The sequence below is a fragment of the Lissotriton helveticus genome, chromosome 7 (assembly GCF_964261635.1).
Source record: "Lissotriton helveticus chromosome 7, aLisHel1.1, whole genome shotgun sequence".
Lineage (NCBI taxonomy): Eukaryota > Metazoa > Chordata > Amphibia > Caudata > Salamandridae > Lissotriton > Lissotriton helveticus.
Window position 1 is genome coordinate 532,346,902 of NC_136068.1, and position 23,310 is coordinate 532,370,211.

At 44.1% G+C, this 23,310-nt stretch overlaps 1 protein-coding gene across 1 annotated transcript in view; it reads left to right on the plus strand.

Annotated features, from left to right (window-relative positions):
• The window catches only part of LOC144768722 (uncharacterized), a 47,110-nt gene extending 30,913 nt beyond the window's left edge, over nucleotides 1–16,197 (plus strand). Inside the window, exon 2 of the mRNA XM_078652598.1 lies at nucleotides 13,743–16,197. Coding sequence (XP_078508724.1) covers nucleotides 13,762–15,624 — 1,863 coding nt within the window. The 5' untranslated portion in view covers nucleotides 13,743–13,761 and the 3' untranslated portion in view covers nucleotides 15,625–16,197. The remainder of the gene's footprint in view (nucleotides 1–13,742) is intronic.
• The last annotated feature ends 7,113 nt before the right edge of the window (nucleotides 16,198–23,310 follow it).

The following is a 23,310-nucleotide window of genomic DNA, read 5'->3' on the forward strand; positions in this document are numbered from 1 at the left end:
AATTTAGAAAAATAAAGTAAAATCTAATAAAGACATAAATCCAATAAAGGGCACCGAAGATGTGATTTTTTTTAATACTCTTAAGTAGAAGTAGCACCAAGAAGCAGAAATTCTCAATGATTATCCGTGGTTGCCGGAGAACAGGACCTAGGCACAATTTATTGCTGACTGGATTGGAGTGTGGGTTGGATACACTAAGCATTTTGTCTAAACCCCCCCCGAGGACCCCTGGGGAGGCACCTAGAGACTCAGAGGTTGGTAAGCAGAGGCCAACAGGAGAGTCCATTCCACGTCCAGATGCCACTGGTCAACTTGGCAGTTCCAGGAAAAGGCCTCTTGTACCTTGTTGTACCCCTGTAGTTTTAGCTTTAAGGCTTCAGCCTTATGAGTGCACTTCTTTGTCCTGGGCGCAAGTACAGGCCTCCAGGTTGCAGACCGAAGGTTCAGTCTTCTGATGTTTGGAAGGTCCAGGAGTGTTCTGAAGTGGATGCCTAGGAGTGCCATATTTATTTCTGTCACAAGCTAGTGGGTGGGAATTTCCCTTGGAGATGTTCTAACCAATGAGGTAAAGGTTCCTAGGTCTAACCCCTCCCACTCTGGACATTTCCAAGATGGCCAAAGTCTTCGACCACACTGAACTTGGACTCTGAGAGCTGTGGGTGTGTGTGGGGTGTGAACTATGGTAATCCCAATGTCCACCCACATATAACATCAAAATCCTGTTTGATAAAGTTCCTGCACCCACATCAGAGACAGAAGTCTGATATAACAGACCTGAGCTTTCAGCAACCAGACAGTTGCGACATGCAATTGTTTTGGCATTCCATTTTCCTCCTTTGAAGTGTGCCCCAGATGTTATATGTAAATCTAGCTGACCTGTCAAACAGGCTGTGACACTGTAGTGTCAAAAGAGACTAACTATGATTGGGGTCTGATTGGCTGGGAAGACAACACAAGGGCCCGTCCCAGGTGTCAGCTAACATTTGCTTGTGGTGGCCTCTTTGAATTGCACCCAAAGCATCATATGAAAAGCTCCAGCAGACCTGTCAAGCAACACTTTCCAGCCCCCTTGTACATTGTATGAGGTCAGAGGGATCCTTTGCCCATTCAGCTACGCCTGTTTTGCTCCTGCGAGCAAGTACACACATCATTCACGCCTATTCGAATGTGAATTACTGGCTGGAAGAAGTGAGAGAACAAAATGCAAACTTGGCTTCTAGGGGCTTCAAGCAGGGGAAAGGTAACGTTTACATAATATTTAGAACAATTCAGACTTCACCATTGGAATAGATTTTTAACAGCTGTTAAAATATTTTTTTTAAACCATTTTTGTAGCTAGTACTATTTCAAGATACAGGGCTAATATTGCATCCAAGTGTTTTCCTGTGGAACATACAAACCTGCAACAGTAAAAATAGCTTTGAGGGTATTTTCACTGTAAGGACATGTTTAACATTAAATATTTACATACCCTACTTTGAAATACCAAGCACCCTGCTTGTAGGGGCTATAAGGCGTACTTAGGGGTGACCTATACATATTTAAAAGGAAGGCTAAGGCCTGTCAAAACAAGTTATTTTGACAAAACAAATTTGCAGTCAAAACCTAGATAGCCAGGTTACTGTGACAGGCCTGCAGTCATGTTTGCTTTATCATTGCAGTGGGTGGCACAATGGGTGCTGCAGCCCACTAGTGGCATTTAACTTATAGGCTCAGGGTACACTGTGTGTACCATATACTATGGACTTGTATGTCAGTTAATATGCCAATTATGAGTATACCAATTTTACCATGTTGAAAAGAGAAGCCAACAAAAATAGGGTTCAGCAAAAAGACAAAATAAATCGTAGTGACCCTGCATAAAGGGCACATTTCCAGCAATGTATAACTCCAGCAGCAGTGCTCAAATCAAAAATACATAAGCTCATGCTAGCACAACACATAGCCATTTTGGCAACCCTCTGGTTATCACCTGCAGATCTGTCTCCAGTGCGCGTTTTGGGCCCCGTAGTGATATCGGTACAGGCTTCCACTCTGGCTCCAGGACGTGCACCTGCCCCTACCACGTTGACACTAGTGCCGACACCACCAGTGCTGGATTAGGACCCAGTACTGATATTGATGTCAGACACTTAACCGGCTTCCGCTTGATCCAAAACGATGTTGCTCTACAAGATTACAATAGCGCAACCATCCTAATACACCCAGACTCTGATCCAGTGCCTCCACCAGGGTGTAGATACCAGCAGAGGCTCCATTATCTGTTTAGCTCCAATTCAGATTAAGGGACAACCCATGATGTGGATTATGATGATGATGGTGGATATGCGGATGGCTTTCTCACCCACTTACTACACAGATGATGCCTTTTGTATCGATTTGTAAGAGACCAGTGGTCTTTACTCCTCTTTTGAGGCCAGGTTTAATATATCACTTGGTCTTCCAGTGAAAGAATGTGTCTCCTTTGCAGTGATGGTCAGCACGGCAGCTGAGGTTTTGGATTTGTAGCTACTCACAGTCCAAAACAAAATAAAAACCCTGACAAAAGGTTTGCTGCCTGGGTCAGCTACTTTTGCACCCTTGATCCCTTTTAAGGAGTCCCTCACTGTTACCTTTATGGTGACTTGATCAAAGCCCAGTTCCAGGCCACCAATACATAGGCAGGTGGAAAAGCATTACAGGTCAGCTTCTGGCAAGCCTGATTTTCTTGCAAAACATCCTACTCCAGAGATCATGTGTATTATCTCAAAGCCCGTCCTGCTGCCCCACAAACATTACCTGTGGTTTAAGGTATGCCAGGAGAACTTCAGTTAGCTGTGCTTCCCTTCAGCCTCCCATCACACCTTGATTGTTCACGAAAGGGATGGTGGTGGTCATTGCCCACCTTTGAAGGTCAGAGATACCTGGTTTCCCTATCCCAGTGACTGACTGTTGAAGGAAGGTAAACCACAGTCCTTCGTAGACCACCTCCATAACACAGAGAACCTCACAACATTGTTTGGGTTGCACAAGACAAAATTGCCCCTGACGCTTTCGGGGAGACTTCAATTCCTTGGAGCTATCTTGTATATAGTGCAGTGCTGGGGCCTTCCCTTCCCTGCTCTGTAATGGGTCCAGTACATTTGCCCTATGATCCTGATGTTTCAGCCTTGATTGTGGATCTTGGCAAGAGCAGCTTTGAGGCTTCTTGGCCTTCAACCTCCTGCATCCTGTTTGTAGGCTAAGGCAAGTTTTTAAGTTCGCACTTAGAAACCTTTTAGGTTCTTTTTCTCTTTAGAGATTAGCGGAGTCCTCTTCAGCTTGAGAATGGCTTTGGTTGACATCTATGGATTTGCGAAATGCAGAAATCAGGTGAGAGCCTTGTTTCTCGGGGGTGTTTGAGGCTACCTACATCAAGTAGCAGTAGTCTATGAGCCTCGTATTCTGTGCTCAGAAAGCATTATCTAGGAGGTTCCCTCCAACCGAGACCGAAGGCAACATCCGTCCGTCTCTCTTACCGAAGCGATGCAAAGAGCACCACCATGACTGCCCGACCGACTTCATCTGCCTGCCCATGCGGTCTCAAGGTTGCAGTTCCCAGAGTCCCCATTCGCCGACCTGGTTGTTGACCGCCTTCCCGGAATCCCAGACCAAATCTGCCAATTAGACTAAGACCAAAGGTCTCCACTGAGAAACACTGGGAATCCCGATGACCACATCCAACACCTGGCTGTCTCTGTGCCACTGGCGGTGTAGATCTTGTGTTGGCGAATGAGCCCTTCCATGCTAACCTTGACACCAGGAGCTTTTTGTTCCATCAACTAGGTGTCAGGTAGCACTCCTCGGGATCCGAATGTAGCAAGAATGGTCCACCTCCTGACCGCATCAACACCCTGATAATTATATATACAGAGTGTTCGAGTGATCGTTCGAGGGAAGGAGAGGAAGGGAACTGCGGGGAAGGGAAACCTGTAAAACAAGAGACACGATTAATAATAACACTCAGATACAGTCTACTCTCATATCTCTCGCTAGTTACTGTTTAATCACCTTGAGGGAGTACCTTACTTTCCCTGCTCTTACAAGCATACATCAGGCTCTCAAGTACTTCCCAACCTATGAAGAATGACAGGTTAAGAGTTTTATAGATGTTTCAACACTACTATATATATATATATATATATATATATATATATATATATATATATACGGTATAGGAATGCCAACCTACCCCTGATTCCCTGAGGCAAACTGAAAATAATAGGAAACTCTTTTCCTTTCAAAGAGATCTCAAAGAATAGATCCTTCCTTAATATTATCAAGAAGCAGAGTCATAGTATCACGTGGTTACTTCACCACTAATTCTGCTCTGATAAGTTAAACATAGCAAGTCACAAGAGAAAGAAGTCTTCCAAATACGGCAAAGCGTAGTGGTAATCACAGCTTTCCGCTTTGGCAATTGTACTCCACAAGGAAAAGGTCGTTGCTCTGATAATTAACATACACAGCCGGTCACATATGAACAAGTCTACCAAACACGGCAAAGCGTAGTGGTAACCACAGCTCGCCGCTTTGGCGTTTGTAATCCACCAGAAAAGGTCAAAGTTATTACCATAGGGAAAAACCACTCCCTTTCTACGTAGCGGTAAAGCGTGGTGCTTACCACAGCAGTCCGCTCTCTTCTTTCATCAGTCACAGCCGTGACTGAAATCAATCGTCTCAGTACTGATGCACAGACGGGAAGCATCGCCGCCTCGTACCAGCTCACTTACTTTAAGAGCAGCCCTCCCCGCGGACTCCGGGTGATAACGGGAAAACGTTTAGCCACGAATGAACACTCCCAACGCCTCATAGCGATCAGGAATCCATCGGCCAGAAAGACGGGCCTGAGTCCTCAAGCACGCCAATGCAGAACTCCTCCTTCAGTCTCGACACAAAACCGGAACACAACAAATCACGCACGACGTTGTTCCCGTCAGCCCGCCTTAAGAGTCTACTTCCTGGCCCTATGCCTCATGGGAGATGTCGTTTTTAGAGGGCCAGGTAGGCGCGGCTGCGCTAGAACCTGACACTAGGTGTCCTGCTCCGTCCGCAGTCCTTAAACCTACGACCTTGCTTAGACCGTTGTCTAACGTATGGTCCCTAAACTCTGCACCCAGCCACCCCCTGAGCTGCTGGCAGTGCGAACTGAGTGTCTATCTGACCGAGTCCTACATACGGACCGTAAATCCATTATCTTGTTCTCTCAGGATTAGGAGTGTCTTATGAGTAACCCTGCAAAACTGTAATTGTGTAACAAAACGCATTCATTTCCTGCACTCCTTTTAGGAAATGTACCAGCGTGGTATCTAGAGATACCTCACTGAGTAAGAAAAGTAACTGTAATGTAAGTTCAACTATTTATTGTTAAAGTTTACACATCTGTAACAAAAGCCAAGTTAATATTGAATGCATATTCATGATACCTTGCATTTGAGAGTACCATACTACCTATAATTTGGTTCTAGTGATAAAATATAACTAAATAATATCTTTATAAATATTGGTCTGAGTTCAGTCTTTGAGTATCCAACATCATTTCTTGCCTGAGTGTGTACAATAAAGGCTTAGCACTACCCTTTGATAAAGCCTTACTGCTCGCCCACACTACCACAAATAGAGAGTAAAGTATTATCTACTGTAGACTCTGCCTACCTTCGAGGTTCCTCTGGACTCTGTGCACACTATACCTTACTTTGGTGTAGTATATACAGAGTCAGCTTCATACAATGGGTAACTTATAAATATTAAAAAGGAGTTATAGGTAAGTTAAACATTCAAACCAGGAATTAGTCAGTTGCACATACACATTGGAGGGGTTAGAGCACATGCACTGTGGCTTGGTCAGCAGGACCCAGTGCATTTCGAAGTCCAAAAAATAACCAGCAGCATCAGTCCCCAAAATATTTTTTGGGGGTGGGATCCTAAATAAAGATGCACTTTCTTATACTTCCTATCAGATGGAGCACCCCGAAAACACATAGGCCTTTTTTGTGGTTCAGCCACGCCCACAAGCTGGCTATTAGACTAAGATGAGGAATTTGGGGAAGGGCAAGTAAAGGTTAAAACACACTTGGAAGAAATGTTGCCAAATCTTTAAGGATGGATAGTAAACTGTGTTTGGGTAGAATGACTGGGCACAGCCACAGATTGCTGCAATGGTTGAACTAAACATTTTTAATATTCACAGCAAATAGAATTGATGAAGTGCTTCCAAATGATGTGCAGAAGAACAGATACAACATGCTATTCATTTTACAAATAAAGAGCCATTCTTGCACTTGCAACTCTTAATGCCGATACGAAAATGTAACCAGGCCATAGCCTCTCTGATATGAAATGGGCTTAGGAAGGTGGGGCTCTTGAGTGAGTAAGTAAATTTTATTGTACGATACCTGAGCAAAGCACAGGTTTGATCAGGGCAGCGACAGCAGTACAAGCGTCTTCACCAACGCCGAACGGGTACAGTGGGGGCAGCAGTGACCAGTGATTCTTACATACGTAAAAATGTACAGTACTGCAGCATCTGTACAGTCTCACACATAGAACAAGTCCAGCATGGACAACAGCAGTCCAAGAGACTGTAGGCCCATAGACAGCCCAGAGAAAGACTGTCTGACATTCAGCTCGGCTCTGTACAGGCAGAAGTAAGACACACGTGCAGGAGAAATACCACCTTCACTTACACGCACAAACGCACAGTACAGGTGTATCCTGGATAGTAGCGGAGCAAACTTCCCTCATAAAAACATAACCGGAGCAGCATAAGCGCAAACTTACACACAAAGCACGAACAGTGTTTGTGTACATTAAACGCATACTTACATGTGTCCGCACAAGGAGAGGTGTGGCGCCGCGGCCAGGGCGACTGACGCTGGAATCTGGGGATCAGGGTTCGATCCCCGGCTCCGGCGGCAGGTTAGCCCAGCACCATGTGACTCTGGGCAATAGTTTGCTTAATCTTCCCGACGGCCCCCAGCGCCTAGAGACCCTTACGGGTGATTGTGCGCTTTACAAATGTGGATTACTTACTATTACTAATATGGAAAGCGTCTTGCACACACATAACATAAGACAAACACCAGCATTTCTAATTACTGCTTGAACTACAAGCATTTCCATGCCTGGCTGACACATATGCAGCGATTAAAGAAACACAAGGACAACCCAATATGCCAAATATTTTGTGTAACTATAGCATATACAAGTACAATGCTTCAATATAAGCTCATTTAAGTTGATATCTGCATTTAATGGGCAAGCATATTTCCCAAATCTCAGTTAATGTAGCATGAAAAACAGAACGAAATAGCCCTTATTGCCCCACTGAAAGACTTTTATTCGCATTTACATATCTCTTATCATCAATGAATATGCGCTTACAGGTGATCACAGAAAAGAAGTAAAGCAATGAGATGGCATGTATATCGTCTGACATCACTTCTTTTGCGTACATTTTTAGCTGTGTCCCACAGTCCTACAGCCAATCATATCTTTTCATTATTTTTCAACAGACAAAAATGTACTCTCAAAAGTTTAGTCCTGATGATGAGCTTTAAATGTTTGCATGAGGTTGACACGCCATTCAGATGAGGGAATGCTGTCATATTATTAATTATGATTGCGTATTCCAAACCTTTCAATAGAGGGCGTGGTAGACGCAGAAATGCTTGGACCTAGTTTATCCGAGGGGCCTTTCCTTCACATGCCTGCCAAGGAAACCAGCATTGAAAAAGCAACATGTCTCGCCTTTGATTAAGTTAAAGCCATTTGCTTTGCTAATGGTATTGTATAGCAAAGCAAATGGCTTTAACTTAATAAAAGGCGAGGCCTATTGCATTTTCAATGCTTGTTGTTTTGTGGCAACACTTTGTCACAAGAGAAATACAACAAATCTCATAGTTGTGTTTGGCCCAAAAAATTTGCTGAGTTTATAAAAGTATTTTACTTACGTAGCCTTTATGCAAGCAGTCTTTATTATGCCTTCATGTCAGAGTGGTTAAGAGTACAGTGACTGCAGCCGCCGTTACCAGCAGTCAGCTAGCGGTGGCAGCGTTCCCAGTCAGTGAGTCAAGAATGCATCATCAGTCAATCAGCCATACTTCCGGCTGCAGCTGGGGTGAGATGTTGTAGCTTCCTTATGAGGACAGGTTGCTTGTTTTTGCTAATTCAGTTCATTGCTCTGCATGCTTCAGCGCCCGTGCACTGTATAGGCGTCTCACTGCTGCATGCCACAATGCCCAGGCACTGCAGGGAAGTCTCTGTGCCACATGACGTTGCCAGGAAATGCATAAGCCTCTGCGTTTCATGCCACTGTGCCCAGGGACTGCATGGAAGCCCCACATACTGCTGCCAGGCACTGCATAAGTCACTGAGCTGCATGCATCTGCTCCCTGGCTCTGCATGGAAGTCTCTGTGCTGTATGGTGCTATGCCAGTTTCTGTGCTGCATGCCTCTGCACCCTGGCACTGAACGTCATTGTGCTCCGTGCTTCTGCGTCCATGTCCTGACTGGACATCTCTGGGTGGCGGGCGCTGGTAGTCTCGAGCAGCATTCCTCAGTGGCCATGCACTGGCAGCTAAGTCTCTGGGCTCTGGGCTCTGAGCCCGGGCACTGCCCAGAAGCCTCTGTGCTGTCTGACTGTGCCCTGCGCACCGCCTGATGAAGGGGTCCTGGGTGCGCCCTCCCCGGCTGCTTGCATGCCAGATACAAAACATTACAGGAATGCTAAATGGTCTGTGCTGTATCTCGTCTTTCCTCCTTCTGGAGGCCTCTCAGGTGAGTTTCAGGGAATGCTTGGCCATTTTTAAGAATTGGACCCGTCTGTCTCTGGTGCGCTGCTTCAGCGCCATCAGCGCTCTCTCCTTCTCATCCAGGTCCTGCTCGATGTCGAAGATGATCTTGGCATGCTCCTCTGCTTTCTTGAAGAGTGAAGTTCTGATAATAGAACACATGGCTTTGACATTGATAGGGTAATTGTTTAGTTCTTGTTCTGTTACTTTGTACCTAGATTCAGGAGTGAATATATTTTAAAACAAGCTGCTGAGACGGGAGGACCCTAGGATCGGTAACGCTCATCATCCAACCTTTGCTCATTAAAGTGTTTTCAGTAATAATGCTTATTTTCTACACTTTAGAAAGAAGAAAGCTGTCCAATACAGCTGAACTATATAGGATGCAGACATGAGTTTGCAGCGAGCACATATTTGCTAGCCTTACTTTCATTTTTGGTTGTGTTCGAATTATAAACTTGCTCAGAAACATGCAAAGCTTTAGCTGAAAGGAACCATTAATGGAACAAACCAAGCACAATGTTTAAATTGAGAACTTGATGGCATACTGACATCACGCTAAACAAAGGTATTGTTTGAAGTGCAATGCAAGGATTATAACAGACGTTTGAACATATTACAAATAAAACAAGCGAAAGCGCACCATGCGCGCCTTGTGCAGAAACGCTGCAAGACAGCAAAAAAAATAAGAGCAGGCAGGCTGGCAGCGACCTGAGAAAGAAGGAGGGGAGGAGCAAAGAGATATAGTGCGTCCGTCTCACGCCGCGGGTAAAGCATCCAGTCCCCGCGTGCACATCTTGTGTCTGTCCGCATGCACATCTGGAATCCGTATTGATTTCAAAAGGCCCTCGTATGGCAAGAGCAGCGCATGCTCACTGCTAACGCCAGGCGAGACCTAAATAGTGGGGCACACACAAGCAGTGACGGCATTCAGCGGTTTTCAGCCTCCTGGGGACATCAGTGGTAGTTGGGTAATCTTCTCTAGCAGCCTTTCCTGCCAGTGTGTACTTTGAAGGAGAGCAAAGGCAATTTACAATCCGACTATAAAATATAGTTAATGGATCACCTCAGTTATGAGAACCACAATGGCTTCATGGTTGAACTGGTGTTGCACTTCTGGTATAAGAATATGGTTATTAATTTTATATTGCAATGGATTTTGCAGTGTGCAGTATCTTAGTACTAGAAAGGAAAGTTTTATTATTACGACTGAAGGAAACTCCTTTTATAGATTTCAGAAGGATGGAAGGTTAAGCAGATTTTTTAGCAAATTTCTAAGTCACTGAGGTTTTACTGGATAGTGCAAACAGGTTCTGTGTATAAGGAAGCAGCATCATGTTCATAGACTGCCACTGTTGTAAGATGTCAAGAAGATATTCCCTTCTATCACTGTCCTAGTTTTTTAGCCTCCGATATTCTGACACTGGCCATAATAAAACACTATCCCTCCAGCTTTTTGTTACTTCTCTGACCTCAATGGCTTGATAAAATGTGAGCAGTTTTCCTTTTTCTGTGTGTGTTTACTAAATTTGCACCAACAAATGGAGTTTCTACACATATTTGCGGAGACTGGTCGACATCCACTGTTGCTGTTTTCCCAATGGGCATGTCCTTTTCACACTACAGAGTTACACCAAGCATTAGTTCTATTCTTGCTTGTGACTCAGTTTTCTCACACTTACCTTTCACCCTCGACTCATACAACACCTTTTTTGTGTTACTGAACCTACATCTCTTGTCATCATGCTTGAACTAAAACTTTATCTCGTCTTTCCATTCTCCCAAAAACCAGAGGTTCCGACCTCACATAAAATAAGCTCCTGGCTATCTCTCATATCTAGTAATTTCCTCTTCTGTATACCACAGAATACAGGACCAATGAACAACAACCAGCATGACCTTTTATGAATTAATATCAGACTCCTCTCCTATCCAATGTTTATAACGAAACCTGTCCTTTTGGTGAAGCTGCACCTATTTTTCACAAAGCCAAACTCCCACACTCCGGGAGAAAACTCCCTACATGTCAGGGTCATTTGTTTATTATCAAATAAAGAAATGCCCCCTTTGGGAGTTTGGTTCTATAAACAGAAAGTTAGTTGAGCAGGTCTGAGTCCTTTAAACAGTTCAGTGAAGTGAGAAAGGGAGTGGGGGGGCAGGTAGGTGGGTAACTATGCCCTAACCTTAGCTCTTATGGTGGACCAATGGACCCTCTGTGTTTTTTGAAACATTAACTCAATTTCTGTATTTTTGTACAGATGGATTTCGATGGAATGCATGTTCTCTGGGTTTAATTATGTGACATGATAAGTACCTCAAAAATACTAAAAAGGGCAGGAGCTTTTTTCTCTTCATAAATTGACCCTGCTTTCACCAAAGATTAATAAAGTTAAAAAATTGATTGTGGCATTCAGGAGGCTAGAAGCCTGTTACAACTAGAGGAAAATGTACTTTGAATAACTGCAAAAATCTTTTATTGGGTAAAGCTGGATACTGTAGCCTTTGGCTTTGTCAGTCAATCAATATTTAGAAAGCGTGCTAATCAACCGATAGGGTATCCAGGCGCTTGCAGGCCCTGGATTATTATTCAAACAACCAGATCTTGAGGGCCATTCGGAATTCCAGATGTGAGGTGATGGTCCAGAGGTGCGTGGGGAGGCTGTTCCAAGTCTTTGCTGCAATGTGGGAGAAGGAGCGTCCTCCACTTCTGCTTCTGTAGATGCAGGGAGTATGGGCAAGTGAAAGGGAGGCGGAGCAGAGCCTTCTCAATGGTTGGTGGAAGTTCAGACGGTGGTTAAATTAGGCGGGCCCTTGGTTGTGGGGAGCATTTGTGTGCATGGGTCAGCAGCATGAATTGGCATATTTTCTGTACGGGGAGCCAGTGGAGTTTCCTGAGGCGGAGTGTGATATGGGTTCGTCATGAAGGCCTAGGAGGAGTCTGTCAGTGGCGTTCTGTATGGTTTTAAGTCTCTGTAGAAGGTGTGTAGCGATTCCTACGTAGAGGGCATTGCTTTAGTCCAGTCAGCTGGTGGTGAGGGCTTGTGTCACAGTACGTCTCATGTGTAGGGGTAGCCACTTGAAGATCTTACGTAGCCTGCCCAGAGTGAGGAAGCAGGCGGAGGAGACGGCGTTGATCTGTGATTTCATGGTGAGCTTGTTGTCATTGATGATTCTGAGGTTTCTGGCATGGTTGGAGGGAGTGCGTGCAGGTCCTAGGTCTGATGGCCACCAGGAGTCATTCCGAGTGTTGCTGCTATTGCCAAACGTCAGTACATCCATCTTGTCTGTGTTCAGCTGCAGGCAGTTGTTCTTAATCCAGTCGGCGATGTCATGCATCTGTGGAAGTTGGTTCTCGTGGTTGGGGGGTCATCGGCGAGTGAGAGGAAGACTTGGGTGCTGTCTGTGTAGGAAATTATGTTGAGACAGTGGGATCTGACAATTTTGGCCAGCGGGTTCATATATGCGTTGAAGAGCGTGTGGCTGAGGAATAAGTCCTGGAGGACACTGCAGGTGAACTCCTTGGGAGGTGGATCCTCTGGGTTCTTCCGGTAAGGAAGGAGGTGATCCATCTAAGCGCGTCCCCTTGGATGCTGATGTGGTAGAGTCTTTAGAACAGTGTGTGGTGGGATACGGTACCAAAGGCTGCCAATAGGTCGAGGAGGATCAAAGTTGAGTAGCTGGTTCTGCTCCAGGTGTGTCATGAGTTGATTGTTGATGATCTTTTCCAGTACCTTTGTTGCGAATGGGTGCAGCTGGGTGGAGAGGATGTTCCAGGTGGTCAGTGTGCGGTTAGTGTTGGTTACGGTGGTAGCGTATCAGTCGAGGAAGTCCGTAGGTGTGGGTTGGGGATAGAAGTTTCTGTGTATGGCTGCGGACTTGACGTGAAAGATGTGGGCAAGGTTGTCGCACAGCTCCTGTGCGGGTGTGACGTTGTTTTTGCTGGCAGCCAGGTTGGAGAATTCTTTAATAATGTTTAAAAGTTCCTTGGTGTTGTTGCCGCTGGTTTCGATGGTAGGCTCTCTCGGTTCACTGTACCAGCTGGCCTTTTTGGAGGATTTTCTCTGGATGTTGCTCTTCATGAGGACGATGCTGTCTGCGCAGTTGGTGATTCAGGCATTGTTATTCACTCCCTGTTCAAGGTTGGTGGTGGTAGCAGGGTTGGAGGTGTTGAGGGCATTTGCCCAGCTAGTCTTTGAGATTTTGTTCCGCCTCTGGTGGGGGGAGGGCATTGGCCATCTATGGGGTGATGGTGTGGGGGCTGGAGAAGCTGAAGTGGACGATGGAGTGATCAGTCCATGTGAGTTGTGACATGGCTGTATTTGAAGTGGTTGCTCGAGGTGAAAAGACAGCGTGCGTCCTGCAGTGTGTGTTGGGCCATGGACGATCTGGGTCAGTCTGAGGCTGCTCATAATGTTGAGGAGTTGTGCAGTATTTTTGACATTGTGGTTGTCGATGTGGAAATTTTGGTCGCCAAGGAAGATGTAGACCTTGGACTCTAAGGCTAGGGGAGCAATGAAGTCTGCAATTGTGTTGCAGAAGCTGGAGCCCGGGCCTGGAAGTTGGTATGCAAGAGTGCCTCTGATGGTTGTCTTGTCGTCCGTGTGGAGCTTGAAGTTGAGATGTTCTATGTGGGTGGTGGTATTGTTGGTGGTGGTACATGGTATGGTCTCTTTATGGATGATGGATGTTTGTCCTCCTGCCTTCTTGGTTCGGTGCAGCTGATGCCTTGCTTAATAGCTCTGTCGCAAAATCAGGTTTGCACCTTTTACATGTAGCTAACGGTAGCCATAGAAATGTTCTTAAACCGGTAGCAGTGATTATTCTGTAATTAAAGTTTAATGTATGTTTTCTTCATAATGTTCTCCTGAAATGTTGTTTTATGCCTTGGCTTACCATTTAATATTTTGATTTGTTTTTCTTTTCATTTCGGAGGGGAAATACGCCATAAAATATGGAGGAGAATGATGCTGATGCTCGCACCAACCGTGAGAAAATCAATACCTCAAAGGACAATAGTATTTCGACTGCAACACTAACAGAAAAGAAACTGTTTTCCTGCACACAGTGTGAAAAGAGCTTTCCACATAAGGGACATCTTGTGTTACATCAAAGGACCCATGTGGTAGTAGGCTCATTTCCATGCACAGAATGTGAAATGGTCTTTCCTCGAAAGTCGCACCTTATGATACATCAGAAAGTACATGCCGTTGAGAGAACATTTTCCTGTCCAGAGTGTGAAATGACCTTTCCACGAAAGAGACTTCTTGTGGTACATCAAAGAATCCACAATGCTGACATATCGTTTACCTGCACTCAGTGTGAAAGGAGCTTCCAACGCAAGGCACAACTTGTGTTACATCTAAAAACCCACACTAGAGAGAGATCATATTCTTGCACAACATGTGAAATGAGCTTCCCACTAAAGGCACTTCTAGTTGTACATCGACGAATCCACAATGTAGCCAGATCTTTTTCCTGCACTCATTGTGAAAGACACTTTCCTCGTAAATCACTACTTGTGCTACATCAGAGAACCCACTTTAGAGAAAGATCATTTTCTTGCACAGAGTGTCAAATGAGCTTCTCTCGAAAATCACATCTTGTTGTACATCATAGATTCCATGCTGCTACTAGATCATTTTCTTGTACAGAGTGTGAAATGAGCTTTCCGCTAAAGACACAGCTTATGTTACATCAGAAAATCCACACAGGAGAGAAAATATTTTCTTGTGCACAATGTGGAAAGAGCTTTCCTCATCGGGGGCATCTTGTTTTACATGAGAGAATCCACATGGTGGACAAGCCCATGTCCAGCACAATGGATCATAATAGGTTTGGTACGAAGGTGAGTTTTTTACACCATCAGAGAATTCACAGAGAAAAGACGCCATTTACCTGCACTGAGTGTGGGAAGATTTTCAGTCAAATGGCGTTTCTGTTGCGGCATAGGAGAATGCACACTGGAGAGAGGCCATTTTCTTGCCCTCAGTGTGGAAGGTGTTTCAGTCAGAATGGAAATCTTCGAACGCATCAGAGAAGAATTCATGCTAAGAGATTTGAAGACTTTAACCTCGAGAGGCATCCTAACACAGCCCAGCTTAGGGATACAAACTACAAGAGGCGTTTGAAAGCACTAGCACAGAAGCGCTTTTCACGTATACATAATTTTCAGAGAGGTTTTGTCGGGCACCAGAGAGCCCAAGCCAGACCCTACTCTTGCAAAGTGTGTGAAAAACGCTTCAGTCGATTATCTAATCTCATAAAACACCAAAGAAAAGACTTTTGCCAGGTCCAGCACACAGATGATGACTCACTGAGAGGGAGATTCTACACAGGAAGCTTGCACAGGAAACCATTACTAACGGAAAATGAACCAACTGACAGCGAAAACGAAGAAGACTATGATCTTTTAGAAAGGGTGAGATCTATCAACTGGGATCAGAGGAAGAGAAAACATCCCCTGTGGGGACAAATTCATGCTGAAATGCATACAAAAAATAATCTTAACAAGAACTTGGATAAAGAATTGAAGTCACCTGTTGTCCATTCCCGGCCAGTTGTTCTGAAAGCAGCGACATTCGTTTTCACATCTCTTACAGCTACGGCACCACCAGTATCCCCTAAACCAGAAACAACGGCGGAGGAGCCCATGAAGAAAAACATTCAAGCTCCTACCCTTTCTTCGGTGTCGCTGCCTATGGTGTCTCTGGCTGAGCCACAACCAGAATCTGACTCTGCAGGGGTTGTAGTTGAAACTTTTCATCTAGAAAGCAAAAAGGGAGACCCACTTCCAGATGAGAACACCCTTGCGTAATGCCATACCCGCTTGTGTTTCAGTTTATTTGGAAACTTTATTTAGGACAGTCCTACTACACACAGAAGGCTGGTGAGTAGCCTTGAGGGAACAGGAACTAGAATTCCCGCAGTTGCCTTCATTGAATGATAGACGTTAGAGTCAAAGATAACACAAGAGGTATTTCTAGGAAAATCCAGCCGACTTGCGCTTTGTAGCATCCTATATATGTGAGTAGGACTCTTGAGGAAAACTGCACTTTTCGGGACTAGGACCACTGGTATTGACCTTAACCCCCCAAACACGCACAAAATTCTCCTTTTGCCTAGCTCTCTTCCTAAATGTATTTATTTTATCTTTGCTGCTTTATAGCATAATCATTCAAAAGCCACCATCCCGAAATTAAAGAAGGATGCATGATATGGCTGGACGTGAAAAGAACAGATTTGTGGATGTTGTTTTCATTTTTGGATTTGTATGAAATTTAAGAAGACATTTATTCTAATATTTCTCTGAATGTGTTGAGCGTTCTGACATTGTGTAGCATTGTTGTCCCATATAAATCTTACAAATAAATGATCAATTCATATATTTCACAAGGTTTCTGATGCCAATTGTCAGCTTTTGGGAGCCACTATTTACAAACCATTTATGTCCCAGAGATAAGTAGGATGTTAATGAGGTAACCAAGTAAACGGATTGCAAGAGACATCAGAGCAGTGCAAAGATTCAAAGATTTGCGATGCAGCTGTATGTTTCGAGATCGAATGTGGTCTGAGTTCCTTTACCTTACACTAGTCGAAAACAGCAGATTCCAGTTGTTGCTGTATTGGCTTCAGACTTAATTTAATCTCTTTCCTGTTCATGGGATTCCACTCCGCAATCCTGGGGCCAAGTTATATTGAGGTTTGTGTTTATACTGCATCCTCCATAGTTTTTTCTTTAGTACGTGTACTAGGGCAAACCTTGCATTCTTATCCCCTACAGGTTGTTGATTGCATTAATACCCGAGGATTTGTTTTTTACCATAGTCAGAAAAAAAGCTAAATATTTTGTCATGGTGTGTTTTCTCAGAAAATGATACCTATGACCATATATACGATTTAGAGTACCCTTCAAAACGAATGTATGACGTTACAACGCATACATTTACAATGCATGCCTTTACAACGCAGTTTTTACATCTCAACATCCTTTACAATGCATTCTTTTTCATAGCATGCCATTACATCGCATTTTCAGAAACTACCTTTACAACGCATTCCATTAGATCGCATTATACCTTTACAACGCATACCATCACAATGCATACATTACATTACATTTAAGGTAAGTGTTGGATAGTGTGGGGGTAATAATTACTAATCTAACTCCAGTGAGTGCAACGGTAGGGTAAGTGTCGGATAGTGTAAGGGTAATATGCGTTGTAATGACTTGCAATGTAATGCCTGCGTTGTAGTGACATGCATTGTAATGACATGCTTTGTAGTGACATGCAATGTAATGTCTGCGATGTAATGACATGCTATGTAAAGGATGTTGAGATGTATTGTCTGCTATGTAAAGTTAGTGCGATGTAATGACTGCGTTGTAAAGGTTGTTTCCCTCAAAACAGTAAACATTGTGAAGCCTTTCTCATGAGCTTGAGTGCTCACCGCTGCAGGTTCTCTGGGAACTTCGAAAAGTCGTAGGCACCTTCAAGTGTCTGTTTTTCAAATATGGGCTTTGTTTACAGCAAAATAGGGAGGCCAGACCAATATAAAATATCTCTGATGCTACAATGTGGACCTTTTTTTTACCATAACTTCTGAGTGCCCTTTGATCAGGTCAGGTGATTTAGATGGATTGAACCAAATTTTCCAGTATCTTGGCAAAAAAATTTAAAACTCCCTTGTCCCACGATCCAACTCCTACAGTTGAATAGGAGCTTACATCTAATTGGCTGGGGTAACCCGTCCACACTCCCAAAAGTCCATGTTATTGAATTCTTCACTCTATTGAAGTCCAGGAGAGACCAATTAACGACTGAAAGTGATCTCCGAGTCAGTGTTCCTAATACAAAATGTGTAAGTGATCTGGACTAAAGCAGATGTCATAGTGGTTCTAAACTTTAAAGGCTGTTACCTCAAAAAAGGCAGGTAAAGTGTTTTGGTTGGGGAACGAACACCCACTGGTGGTGCCGTTTTATAGCCAGAAACGGAGAAATAGGATTTGTAGTTAGGTAACCTGCCACCATTTTTGAACCACATTGTTACAGAGCAGTAGTTAGTGTGATAATGCCAATGGTTCCAAAAGAAGGCCTTCCCCCTTTTACTGATGCAACAATGTCTTAAGATCTAGTTTGAGGGGACACAGCACAGGTGTCCATCCATGGCTAGAAATGGTAGGATACAGTTGACCACAAACTCTGGGAATGCCACTGGTCATGCTGGAGTGATGCTGGCTCGCTACACTTTTAGAACAGGAATGTCTCTTGGAGGTCTTCCATCCTCTTGCGATGCAGAGGTCTCTCAGTTCTAGGAAGCTGGTCGGCAATCTCCTTGTAACTCCTTCTTTGTCAAGAAAAGGCCTTTACTGGCTTCAACCTAATGGGCCCTGTCCTTCGGGTATGGAGACAGTTCATATACATGCACACCTGGTAGGAGAGCTCACCTTCTTATAGAGCAGTTCTCAGGTCACATCGCATCTTTCTGAGCCTTTGGGATGGTTGTATCCATAAGGGACACAACAACAATCAGAGTGCTGTTCTTGCCGCTTTGTACTGACACAGCAGAGACTCCTCACCATGGAATTATCTGTAATATTCTAAAAAGATTATGTTCGTGCATGTATGGGATCATGGAGCACTTTTGTGTTAACAGCTTGTTTTGAAAAAGTAGCATGTATATTTCAAAAACTTGCCTAAATTTGCAACAAATTAAGGCCCATTGTAATGGCCAAGTCACACAGTGTAGGTAGCAAATCACCATGCTGTGCTGTACTGTGTGACAGGAAAAGGACCAACAATACAGCCAATTCCTGTCCTTTTCCCTGTGCTGGCACCCTTTTGGCTCCCTAGTGCCAACACAGACACCCTTGCACCATACTGCAAGGGTGCCTGCATTGCATGCACAATTGTTTTTGTGCAGGAAAGGCGCATTCCTGCACAAAAAGAATCCTGAGAGGCGCAGCACACATTGAAAGAGGAAGAAACATGGATACATAGAGCTATTTCTCCTTGTTACGTCTCACAAAGGAAAGTGTAAGATTTTGGCACATTCTCAGGTTTTACAAGTTCTTGTAAATCTGGGAATGCTTACAAAATAATGGAAGTTGTGTGGGACACCCATGCAACGCCCATGGAACGCCTTCCCAGGGCAGAGTAGCGCAGCGATTTGCGCTGCATTGCATTGCATTACTCCAGATTGTTTGAGTCGCTAACAGCCGCACAGAGTGGCTTTGCGTGGCTTCAAAAATCTACCTTACAATTTGCCTCACTCTTGCACCACTTTGCATGGTGCAAGAGCAAAGCAAATTGGGTCGTAAATATGGCCCTCAGTTTTTATTTCTTAAGCCAATCAACAAATGTAACATAACAGTACATTGGGCTGAAAATGCCACTCCTCTTTACCACTTTAAAAGGAAAAAAAGAAAGCAGGAAATGGTGTGCTAATACAAACACAATGAAAACTGTCCCTGTCCTCTTTCCAAATCTTTGAGAATGCATATTTTTATCATGGCTAGCATGTAGCCAGTTACGAAGTGAGGAAGATCCCTTAAATATTTATCCTTTTTTATGTTAAATGTTAATTTTGACAAAAACACACATTTTTCCTTGTTTCTCTTAATGTCGTCAAACATCAGCTAACTTTTTAGCCTTTTTTGTTTTAGTGAAGTGATTTTTACTTATTTTTGTGGGGTGTCTTCCTTTTTTCTGTCACTCGATCGGCCTTCATCTATTAGATAGCGGTAAGTGTGAAATCAAATAAATCCCAAATAAGTCCACAAACCAAAGTGGCATGACGAAGATGATTTACTGAACAAACAGCTCGGCCACAGCTAGTCCAGCAGCCTTCTAATTCAAACAGACTTGTGCTTACGATAAATAGAGAATTCATTCTAGAAAGAATACTAATACCTGTGTGTTTAAGAATAGGACTGCTGGCTAGGGCCAGCACACTATTTGTGTGTGTAGGATACCACACATCTTCCTCCCCTAAAGCAACAAATTAAACCTTATAGAAAATGCACAGAATAAATACAGACAACACCTTAATATGAAGAATAAAAAATTAAACATAAAAAAAGAAATTAAAACACAGAAAGAAAAATCAACACTCACGCTCACCCATCCTTTCTGCCATTTCATCCAACCAGGAATTAATTCTGACTAAGGTTTCCTGCACTTGAACAAGTCAAAAGGGCGTTCACCAGTAACTTGGTGAGGAGTTAGTTTATAAACCACAATAATTTTTGTAATTCTATACTTCCCCAGCCACAAGTTTTTTCAAGGCAGTTGAATTCTTCCCATAAGTGTCTTATTGAACTTTCCACAACACCATTAGTTTCTGGATGGTACAAAGCACATCGGGAATGCTCAATTTCTTTCTGTTTACAGAACATTTGCATCTCATTTGAACAGAATTGAACTGCGTTATCAGTAAAAATTGAGGTTGGTAAACCATCCCTACCAAACTCCTCTCCTAGCAACGTTATGACACTCGTACTAAAGTCGCTAACCCACTTCACTTCGGACCATCTTTAAAAAAAAGTCAATTAAAACAATAATGCATGGATAGATAGACACATTGTTATTGTTTCCAGTTATTTAAAGTCATCACAATCTTAAAGATGCAAATACTAAAACAGTAAAAACTATGAGAAGACATAAAATGGCTTATTTTGTTTTGCATCACAAACCTAGCCGCATCCTAGATGAACGACAAGGATCTTTTATGTAATGTCAACGCATCACTTTTATAATGCACGACAAGTACAAAAATGTATGTCTATATGTATAAAAAAAACTCAATAAAAGATATTTAAAAAATAAAGAAAAACAAGGATCTTTTAAAAAAGGCCAGGAAGTGCAGTGCAGGCAGCAAAAAGGAGTAAAACAGGTTTGTTTAGCTTCGCAATTGCAGGCTTGTTCTTATTTGGTCAACCGGGGTCTAGTATACCAAATAGACCAGTAAACTGAATAAAAGCCAGGGTCGGATAAAGTGCATGGTCCAAAGTTGTATAATGGGATGGGTTAAGCGCGCTTCTAATCCAGGACTGGTGGGAGCTGGAGTGCAGTCAGTGCTGCATTTGGTTCTGGTAAAGAGAGGATGCAATGACCTAAACCAGGACAGTACAATCATTTAAGATTATTTAGTGCACTGTGCAAAGCGATTATATTGACCTTCGGCAGCTCTGACGAGTCCAATTTTTTTTTTTCTTTTCAAAAACCTTTATTGTACCTTCAATTTTACACAGCGTATGCCTACAACCCATCGGGCTGGCCGCCAATACCATCTTACAAACATCATGCAGTACCTTCAGTATGGAATCTACGTGTTTATTATTCGCTATCTGTGATACTGCAGTAAGTAAAAAGGCACTATGTGCTCATGTGCATGCTGAGAAATATTGGTTCTTGGTTTTCTGTTTTTTCAATAACAACAAACAACATTAAAGAAACATTAGGAATCACATTGCGGTCCTGCGTTGCTGATTATCAGTTACCTGAAGTCAGTAGTGAGGTTTCTTTCCCGTGTCCCCTCCGTCTGGTCCTCCCTTCCTATGCTAAAGCCTTACAGTGTGAGTGGTCTACTGCCCCCTGACGTCGCTCCCCTGGATTCCTTTCATATCGCACTTACAATATTATCCTATAGTAACCTTAGATAATCCCAAGTTCCAAGGCGTCCCGCCCTTCCCGACTTTGTGCTGTATATTATCCCATTTCCCCTTCATCATCCGACATGTCCTGGTCCTCCTCCGGTAAGGGCTCACATATTTCCCCCCTGTACATGTCCACTTGGTCCAAATTTTATTCCACTTCCCCGGGCAAGCTCTGTTAGTGTATACTGCCCTTTCCGTCACCATAACCCTGTCCATGTTAAGACACCATTGCGCCTTTGTTGGCACTTCCGCCGCCCCCCATCGCTGCGCTACATCACGTTTCGCCACTATCAAACCCACCGTGACCCAGAGTTGATCATGTCTGGACAAGTCAGTTGCCTCCCATACGTTTAGGAGGCACCTCCGTGGTTCAGGCAGCAGCGAAACCTCCAGTGTCTGTGACATAGTTCGCATTATCTGTCTCCAAAACTCCTGGATACGGGGACAGTCCCATATAGTGTGGAAAAACGTGCCCTCCTCCCCGCACCCACGGAGGCAGAAGGGGTGTTGTGCTCTATGAATGCGGTGTAGCATAGTTCTGGTGTAGTATACCCTGTGTAAAACCTTTAGTTGAACCAGTCTTAGTCGTGCTGAGATGCCTACTTCTTTAGGTGACGCCAGCGCCTCGTTCCACTCATGTTCATCCATCTCACAGGTGTCTCTCTCCCACTTCTCTTTCACTAGGGTCATTGGGTCAGATAGATTATGAAGTATTTTACGGTATGTGAGTGACGTCGCACGTTTGATCATAAACTCCGTGAGAAGGCGGTCTTCTAACGGGGAGGACTCCGGCAGTTCCGTGTCGGGGGGTATGGCTGAGAGCTACGCATGTTGTATCTGAATGTATCTATACAGTTCTCTCTCTCCTAGGTCATAGAGCTCTCTTAGTCGGCTAAAAGACAATACTTCCCCCCTTTCCCAAAGATCCCCAACAGTTGATATCCCTATTGTGTCCCAATGTGCGAAGCCTCTACTGTTTCTCATGTTGCCCAAGGCTCGAGAATCCCACAGTGGCGTAAGTTTGGTTATTCTCCCCTTCCATCCTAGTGCCGCAGTCGCCGTATGCCACAGCGCCGCGGTTAGTCTGGTGGGCCCAACCAGTTTACGCAGTTTACTTTGGTCATAGAGCGGTGCCAGGAAAGTATTTGTTCCCAATTGCGCCCTGTCTGCTTGGAATGCCGGTTCGTGCTGCGGAGTGTGTAACCAGTGGTTTATGGGTTTGAGTTGAGCCGCCCAGTAATATAATTTCAGATTAGGCAACGCTATTCCTCCATCATACCAACCCCTGTGTAATTTGGCTTGTGCGATGCGCGCCGGGAGATTCCCCCACAAAAGAGCGGATACTAATGCCGCCACTCTCTGAAAAAATCTCGGGGCCACCGGATACGGAGTATTCTCTAGTATATACAGAAATCGAGGCAGAGACATCATTTTATACAGTGCGGCTCTCCCTAGTAGTGGTAGTGGCAGCCCCGCCCAGAACTCAACATCCTGCTGGAGTCGTGCCATTGGGGGTCCCAGATTTTTATCCATAAACTCAGTCGGGTCTCTTGTGACTTGGATACCCAGGTATTTAAAGGAAGAACCGGCCGTCTTAAGAGGGCAATCTGTACTCCACGCCGGCATCGGACCCCTCAGGACATACATCTCTGACTTGGTCCAGTTCAATGTGTATCCCGACACCGTACCGTAGCTATCACAGAGATGCAGGAGTGCCGGCACTCCATGTTCTGGGTCCGTTAGGTACAGCAGCATATCATCCGCATAAAGGGAGAGCCTGTCTTCCCAACCCTCCTTCCAGCGTATTCCCGTCTGCAATGGTGTGTTCCTGATCAAAGTGGCCAG